This window comes from Apis dorsata, unplaced genomic scaffold (genome assembly GCF_000469605.1).
Source record: "Apis dorsata unplaced genomic scaffold, Apis dorsata 1.3 scaffold_35, whole genome shotgun sequence".
NCBI lineage: Eukaryota > Metazoa > Arthropoda > Insecta > Hymenoptera > Apidae > Apis > Apis dorsata.
The window spans coordinates 62,945-72,221 of record NW_006263337.1 but is presented as its reverse complement, the minus strand read 5'-3'; the positions used below and the strand labels follow the sequence as shown (position 1 = coordinate 72,221).

The 9,277-nt window shown below is 40.3% G+C and overlaps 1 protein-coding gene across 15 annotated transcripts in view; it reads right to left on the bottom strand.

Annotated features, from left to right (window-relative positions):
* LOC102679644 (nesprin-1) overlaps positions 1-9,277 on the bottom strand; it is a 119,993-nt gene that overhangs the window by 50,552 nt on the left and 60,164 nt on the right. For all 15 annotated transcript variants that reach the window (XR_004151079.1, XM_031512463.1, XM_031512501.1 and 12 more), the window contains 4 exons: positions 1,695-2,505; positions 1,243-1,401; positions 788-1,150; positions 186-296 (listed from right to left, as the gene is read on the bottom strand). Coding sequence is in view for 14 of the 15 variants with exons in the window: in XM_031512463.1 (XP_031368323.1) it covers positions 186-296; positions 788-1,150; positions 1,243-1,401; positions 1,695-2,505 (1,444 nt within the window). In the remaining variant the exon portion in view is untranslated. The remainder of the gene's footprint in view (positions 1-185; positions 297-787; positions 1,151-1,242; positions 1,402-1,694; positions 2,506-9,277) is intronic.

The following is a 9,277-nucleotide window of genomic DNA, read 5'->3' as shown; positions in this document are numbered from 1 at the left end:
AAAAAAAAAACTAAAAAAAAAAAAAAAAATAAAAAAAAATAAAAAAGAAGAAACATGTAAGGGAGAATCGCGTTTTATAATCCTGGTGGTGGCCTTCAGTTGGTATCGAGCAAATGCAAAAAATCAACTTGCTGCTTTAGCGCACTTGTGCAGGTGATAAAAAGATGGGATCAAGGCAAACCTACCTGTTGCTCCTGCAACGCCTTCTCCTTGTCGGTGGACAGGTAAGTCGGACTCAGCACTGTCCTCAATTGTTGTTCTACCTGCATAATCTGTTGCCTCAATTGTTGTATCTCCTAGAACGACAAACAGATGTCAGCCGCATTCTTTTCGAAATCATAAAAATTACTGATCTTATTTCTTCGAGTAAAACAAATTGTACGTAATTATTTTCTCGAAAAAAGTATTATTTTTTTCGATGGTGAATAGGCGAAGCAAGATGATAGATTGCTCAGATAAATTTATATTGCACGTGCAATTTTTCTATAAGTGCAACGTATAAACGCACTTGGATTATAAAAGATGTAATTCTTTTGAATACATTTTTGCATTTTTTAAAGCAAAACATAGTATTCTTTTTTTCACAGTTGCAATTTTTTCACAACTGTAATTTTTATACAAGTGTAACTTGCATTTTTTCTTTTTCATTACAAGTGATCACTTGCGAAGTGAAAGTGTTGCTTAGATGTTTTTCACTTCGTTTCATCGACTTATTCACCATTTTAATATCTTAGATCAGTAATCACGTTTCAAAAGAACGCAGCTCCAGTCAGGAGCGAACCCTGACCTGTTGATATTGATCGATCTGAGCTAAACAACCCTCCAACGCTGTGGTCTGTTCCTTCACGTTGGCGTGAAGATTGTCTAACTCGGCCAGTAGCTCGTCAACCGTTTCGCCGATTCGGCTATCGCCACCGATCCCCGACCGGAAGTGAACCTGGAGCTTCTCCATCGATATACCGATTTTCGTTTTCTGTATCGCGATATCGCTCAGCATTTTCTCCCGTATGCTGTGCTGATCCCGTAACGGTTTCTTTTTGTTCTGCGGCGATTCGAGACTCTGTTTCGCTTTCTCGATCCACGTTTTCACCTCTTTCATCTTTCGCTCGCATTGCTCCCATTCCTCGCTAGTTTCTTGCAGCAGCGCGTTCTGAAACGAGTAATTCGAACCAATGTTCATCTTACGCACGTTTTTCCCTTTCCTATATAGAGTTTGTAAAAACGAGAAAGAGAGAAACCAACCCTCTCCAACAGTTGACCCTCGACTTGAACCTTAGCTTCTTCAGCTTCGAGCAATTTCTCGGGCAAGTCGCCCACGCTGCAAACCTGACCGATACTCTCGAGCTCCTTACCCATGTCACTGAGATTCTTGTTGATCTGTTTGCAGCTTTTCACGGCTGTCTGCAAAGCGGCGCGGAACAGATTCAAGGATTAATAAAATTCCCGATAATACGGAGGAGAATACGAGTCGAATTTCTCTATTTTTCGAACGAAACGCAGAGGAATATGAGTTTTTCCGAGTAATTCTAAACAAATAAAAACTTCTCTTCCAATACGTGTAATAATGAAATTTAGAAATAAGGCAATAAAAGATCGATAAATCACGAAACCAATTCTCGAAAACCCACATTCTTCCGTCTCCCATAAGAATTCTAGAGAAGCACAACTCGTCGGTTCATTTCCTCCTCACGTACCGAATATTCGTGCAGCCTCTGCCTAGCCTGCACGAGGGTGCTGAGCTTCAACGGCTCAACCAAGAATTGTCTCTTCTCCTCGGTCCACGTCCTCACTGCCTCGTATAACGACAAGAATCTCTGCCAAGCGTCAATGGTGTCCGCCACCACTTGTTTCCTCTCGTCCAACCAATTCCTCACTTGGTTCAACTGTTCGGTCACGTTGTGAACGGTGCTGTCGATCAATTGTTTCTCCGTGTCGTCCCTCGTGTTCTCCGCAATTGTACGGCCATTTCTCGTTAATCGTTCGAGCTTGTCGCTGATCGTGCCCAACTCCTCTTGCACCTGCCTCAATTGATCCTTGAGAGGTACAGGCTCGATCGATCTGTCCTGAACCTTCAACTCGGCCTGCCTGATCCACGCTTGAACCTCGTCCAGATCGGTCAGATAATCCGATCTGACGGTTCTCGCGCGCTTCTGCTCCCTCTGTTTCTCCTCCATGGCCTGCGCTGTCGCCTCGGCGCAAAGTTCGAGGGCGGTCAGGTGTTGGGCAAGATCGCTGGGGACCAGCTGCTGGCTAGCTTGGTACCGCGCCTTAGTGCTTCCTGAGAACTTTTTCCCGCTCTCGAGGAGCTGCTCGACAGCCCAACGCAGCTCGTCAAGCTCCTCCTCGGTCGCGTCCTGATCCGGCCCGAATATGTACAAATGAGAGGCGCGTTCGCGCGCCTCGTTCAGATGCTTCCTCAGCTGATCGATCTCACGCTCGGTGCCTTCGAACGCTTCCAAGTCCTCGTCCGCCTTCTTGGATTTCGTCTGCAGGGTGTCGATGAGCCTGCAAACCGATTCCCTCTGATTCGCTATCTCTCGCGCGTGAAAATATTTTTCTGTCGATCTCCGATTTGGCGTTTCTTCGAAGTCGAGAGCCTATAAGGTCGCACCGCGATTATGAAATGATAATTGGGACGAAGTTGTGCTAAACTCGGAGAGATCAAAGTTTAGAACAAGGAAACACTCCTGTTCTTTCTTTACCTTTTATTAAAACTTCTAAAATCGTATCTCACGAACGATGTCAAATTATATTTATCATATTTTAAATTAAACTCGAGAAGAAATTAAAGATAGATGTTCGATGTTGAACAATTTTAAAAACTCTGGCTGGTCAAAGAAGCTTGGAACAGCAACAACTTACGCGCGGTCTCGAATTGACGGACACGTTTACGGCACGACCGGAAGTTTTACGTGTTCACAGAACCGACAGGATATCAACGTGACCGTCGGCGAGCCCGTGGTCGCTACCTTACTAACGGAAAAACGATTTGCCCGTTAGTGGCGTGGTTGTGCACGGAGGCCAGGCGTAAAAATAGAATTTAGCATATTTCCTTTGGCCTACGGGTCTCCAATAATGCGTGCCAACGTGGCGACCATCGCGGCGCCCCGTTGGATTTGTAGGGCATAGGTTGACGAAGGAGCACGAGGTGAAAGAAGAAAAAGCCGAGGATACGACGGATCGATCGAACACGAGCAATTGTACGTGGTACGGAGGTAAGACGAAATTAGAATCGGAAATGCGTGTCGCTGGTTCAGCTGTAGCTAGCTGGCTTCATTCCAGCCAGAGCGGAGGACGCTTTGGCTAAAAGTAGACGAACTATATGTGCGCGGTTGTGTTGAGGAGCCGGTTGGTTACTTGTCGGAATTGGAATTGTTCTTTTGTTAATGAACAATGTTTCTTTTTCTTTCGAATAATTCGTATTCGCCAATTTTCGCTGTCTGTTCTTATTATTTTGGGATAATCGGGGTGGATGATGAAGAGATGTTTTGGGAATTTGAAGTCGGTCGGTTGAACTCGTCAGAATTGGAATTATTTTTTTTTTTTATTAATATTTTCCTTTTCAGTGATATTGATATGCCAATCTTTGTATTTTAATCGTAATTGAGGGGTGGATGACGAAGATACGAAGATTTGTAAGAAGTCTGTTGATTAGTTGTCGGAATTGGGATTATTCTTTCGTTGATGAATATTTTTTATCCATTTTCTATATCTTTGTTTCTTATAATAATAATTGGATTCATAACTATTACAATCTTTCTAAATAATTGGCTAACTTGCATATTATCGAAGATACATCGACATAAATATATCATATATCAAATAAATTCGAAGAATTGATGCTTTTAATCTAATATTCAGGAATTCGTAAATGAATTATGATAACGTTGAATCTCATTACGTTAAAATGTATTCAAGTGTATGTCGATGCCAAGTATTTTCACAAAAGATGACAACATCGTCGTAGTGTATCATGAGGAATGTCGCAATCAGTCATCGCTCTGTTAGGATTCGTCTTTGAACACGAACCATCGTGTTTTTAAGGTGTTTTATATCGAACAACAATGACGTCGGTATTAAACTCGCGATTTTGATTACTCATAAACTATCTATTGATCATCTACAAAATATTTCGATCAAATTTAACAATAGATGAACGAAAAAAAAAAAAAAATAGAAAAAACATTGAAAATCATCTGAATTATTATATATTATATATATATTATTATATATTAATCCTTATGATAACTATCCAGAAATTGAAATCTTTTTAAAACGATGAATTTGCTAATACTGTTTCTGTTGAATGATAAATAATTTTTTGTTCAACGTCATTTGTAAATAAAAATTGAAAAGAATCTAACGTGTATCGTCCATTGGAAGTGGAATTTCGATATATGTGGAAGGCTGACGATGTCAATGTCAAGTTTCGTACCGCGTTTCTTTTCGCGATGACATCATCGCAGCTAATAATGAACGAAGTTTAACACAAGGTGCAATCACCACTCGACGGTTGTGGTATTTTCGAGACGAAACGAGAAATTTGCGAAACACGTTACGCTCTATATCGCGCTGACTAACACGAAATTAAATAAAGAAGAGATCGCTCGATTAGTCACGATTTTCACGAAATTCTTCCATTCACTTTCGATATATTCCCGAAAACATGGGAACGCAATCTATTACGAAATTAATTTAATCAGATACGTTCGATTAATTCGTCGAAACATTCTTATAATCCGTTTGAATTCGTTTGATCGATTCAATCTTTCGAGTTACACTTCCTTCGAATTCCAGTCGGTATCGAATTTCGATTTTGAAATATTTTTAACGCGATTGTCATTGCCCCCGAGATATCACGATCGACAGCGAATTCCGGAAGCGTATCCACGTGATGTAATCCTTATGCGGGGATGTGACTCGAGCCAACGTGCTTCGGCAACATCACAGAGTAACATCGTATTCGCCGAGATTATTTTCGTAACACCAATAGAATGATCCACTTTTTAGATATCTATCCACCAAGTACACTCAAGATATACCAATAATAACCTACTATGCGTTCCACTATTCTATTAAAATATTCCATCACTTCGAGCAAAACTTTCTTTTCTTTACCCATCTAAATTTATCTACTCTTTTGAAACGGAATAAAACAACAACCTCGATGTTCGAAGAAACGCTCGATGAAAAAAAAGAAAAGATTTATCAATATAATATAAGATTCAACGTTAATAAATCGTACCAATCGAGTAATAAAATCGTCGATCGTGATCGAATCGATTCCTCGATAAAATCTCGTTCTTCCCTTCGAGGGTGATCGTTCTTCTTTTGATCGCGTGAGATATATGAAAAATTCGCCGTGAATATATTATCGGATAACAGTATGGCGCGGCACGATCAAGCTAAACAGCAGCGTTCGCGGTTCGAAACGTTATTAGAAGGGCGTAATAGCGTTAGCTTTGAATTTTCGTCTTGGCGAGGCGCCGCGACGCATGCGGCTTAGCATGAAACGCTCGCCAAGACGGATAGGAACGAAAATCGACGACAGCCGAAAAGCGGCGTACGCCGGTTCCTAAGAATAATGTAGCTTATCCGCTTCTTTTTCCTCTTCCTCTTCGTCTTCATTTTCGTCTTCGTCCCCGTGTTCGTGTTCGTCCTAATTTTCGTCTTCGTCGTGGTCTTTGTCTTTCTCTTCATCATTGGAAAAGAAGAACACACTCCCCCGAGTCGAGTGTGACCGAGTCGAGTTCATTGGCTCGAAGATTTTTGTCATCATGCTTGTTTCTAACTCTCTTTTGGCAACCGGCGATTCGACGATATTACAATGTGGATCGAGGGATTGCGTGCGATGTTGCAATACGTTGTATAATAAAGATTTCCATCCATTTTCGCGTACCATGTATTTGAATTTTTCGAAACAAGTATCAGAGATCGAATTAATACAATCGTTGGAATTCGTGTGAAAATTACAATCATTATTGTGTACTGAAATTGGATATAAACTTTGTTGCTGTTTTTCGCTTCATTCGGGTCAGAGCGATTTTTGAGATTCGTGACACGGTTGAATAATCCTTCAGAATCTATCAAACCAGGGTTTATTGTATCCGTATTGTAGACCATGGGAGTTAAGTTGTAAAATTTATGTTCCCGTTCGAGCACAACTTCGTCATTGAGATGAATCAAGCGGATGAATAATTACATAAAACGAACAAAATACGAAATAACGCGAAGCGAATGATGAGATTACGAAGAAATGATCAATCCTATCTACGATAAATATAATAAATAAATCGATAACAAAATTATTTCTAAAATCTAGACGTGAATCATTACTGCAAAAACTCGATTTCTAGGTTCGAGAACATAAGTAAACAACAACGAAGATAATCAAACTGCGTATCTGTCACATTTACGTTCGTGATAGAGATTTCACTTCTATTTCAAAAGTCGCCATATAAAATTCAACAATCCATCGATTTTCGAGAGAGAAAGAGAGAGGAAGAGAGAGAGAGAAGAAAAACCAAAAAAAAGAAAAAAAAAGAAGAAGAAGAAAAGAACAGTCACTACTATTATTCTCACACGACAACACCCGGATTCAAGAATATTTCTTTGCTACACTGCAGCGAGGTTAACGAGAGACACGTGCTGCACCGAAACACGTTTCCGCCTCGGTATCGATTGCTGATAGAGAGAGGCCACAAGGGCTGACACGGTCATAATATTTAAGCCAATAACCGTGTACAATCCCGCTAACCCAATAAACCTTATAACACTCGTGAAATTTTTCATCGTTACGTACTGTCAATCGACATTCCGTGCTCGTTGACCATCAGGTGCCGGCACTGCGTCCACGCACTTTCCGGCCCGGCGTTTCCACGACTCTTGCACAGCTCGGCAACCGCTTCAACGTGCTCGATAACGACTCGTTCGCGATGTTAATCCTCGATATCGAGAGAAATCAATAAAAGAGGAAAAGAAATTCGCGAAAAGCAATACCTCACCGCAATATCACTTCGAAACGAAGCACTGCACGATTCAATTATATTTATAACTCACTGAAACCCACACTCTTGACCTATGTATGTTCACTCCAATATCACTTATTCCACGAATTTGACCCGATCTCGTTCGCAACGTCGTTATTTAATTACCCGAGCACGGATCTCGAGTTTAATTCGACGTTATAAACGTCGTGAATCGAGCTTTCTCAAGAGAAAAAGAAAAAAAAAAAAAAAAAAAAAAAAAAAAAAAAAAAAAAAAAAAAAAGAAAAAAAAAAGAAAAAGAAAAATCACGATTTATTTTCACCAAGCAAATCGCTGTAACACCGCTGTTACACCGTCAATGTCACGTTAACGACTCGGCGACTCGATGTAGCCAGCCAACGACGATTGTTTAATAAGCTGAAAACGACACGCGAATCCAGCCTCGGCAACTTAGCGACGTGAAACTCCCGTCATACTTTTATTTCGTGTGTGCGTCGCCGCGTACGAATGATGACTGGCCGTGCAAACGCAACTCCGCGGATATTACGCCATGAAATTGCGAAGCGGGCCAACGTGCGGCGGTCGCTTCACTTTTCCTTCCTCAAATCTATATTTAGTGGTGAATTCGATCGACCAACCAAGGAGGGGTGATAAGTTCGGGGTTGGTGGCAACCCCTTTTTCCCGAAACGAGACCCTCCTATCTTCCCCCGCTGTGGCGTGCAACCGTGTTTTTCCTCCACGTTCGAGAAACGGTGTAATAGAGTCGCTCACGTGAGGATCACACGAATCGATGGAAATGCGGAGAGGATTACCTAATGTCGATTAATGACCCGAACGTCGCCTGTGCGCGGAATTACGGGATACGCGTTGCGCAATCCGTCGCAACGTGTTTACAAACAAAGTTATTGTTCGTAAAGTGGAAATAGAATTCGAGTCGTTCGTAGAGAGATACGAAGAAATTTTTCGAAATTATCCTTGTTTTCCTTCCCTTTCCGTTTTATTATTTTCCCCCACCCCTTTTCGACGAGTTTTGATTTGACGCTCCAACGAATGGATTGGACGCGTGGGTGTGGTGCGGTGGCCTTGGCATTCTTCGAGCTATCGTTTTCTCCTCCTTTGGTTTCGTTTTTTTCAAATTTTGAAATTTCGATATTGAGTTAAGAGTACTTACGTATAATAATATAGATAGAATGAATGGGTTTTTTGTACGAAAGATAATAATATTAGGAACGTAGGTTAAAAATGATTAAAAATCTTATAAAGTTTTTGGTTGAGAATTATTGTGCAAAGAAACCAGTGAACGATGAACACGTTAATGTTCCTTAAATTCGAAATTTATATAAAATATTTCCTTTTTGAAAATTTAACGAGCATCATAATAAATAAAGTTTCAAAGAAGAGAACTTAGTTAAAACGAGAAGAAACTCTATTCATATCGTAGAATTCAATGGAATCTGAATCGAAAAAGGAAGACTGTTGATTGAAATAATAATTGTAGATTATATTCTCGATCCTATTATCGTAATTAAATAATGCAGCGAAATCTCTCTCTCTGTCTCTTTCTCTCTCTTTTCTTTTTCTTCTTTGGTTAAAATTTAAGTCTATGATATTATAATCTTCGTTTCTTGATATTAATTTTATGACGCAACGTGTATTCTGATATATGCACAATTATTTACAAGGTCTAATTACGTCATGGGATTAATTTGGGTATGATGGAACACAGTGGAACACGTAATGCATGCTAAATCGATACACCTCGTAATCCATAAGGAATCTATCGCTATCGAGAAACCTTACTCGTGTCCTTTCCTTTTCTTCCACGTCTATTTCTATTTCTTTACTATTTCTTCTTTTCTACTCGTTCTTTACTCGACGAACGTATGACGAAATTCGAAATCAACTTCTCTTCGAAATCAAGTTCATCTCGACGAGGGGAAGAGAACGTAAACGTGCGTAAGATGAACGAACTGATCGACGAGTGAATTCGAAATTTACGGATTATTACAAATTAAAATAATTAAACGGTATGGCGGCTGTAGATAAGTAAATTATCCTGTAAAGTAAAAATTGTGACAAGAAGAAGATATTTATATAATAAATTGAATTATCGATATTTTCGATGCGAAGATAATCTGAAACAAAAAGTATGAGAGGATGGGGGAAGCGGATATTACCTTCCCAAGGGGATGGTAATATGCATAAGCAAGACACGCACATATATACACACGCATGCACATGCGTTGAAATCGCACTCAAACGCACTGCGTGATCCCTTCGTCGATGATT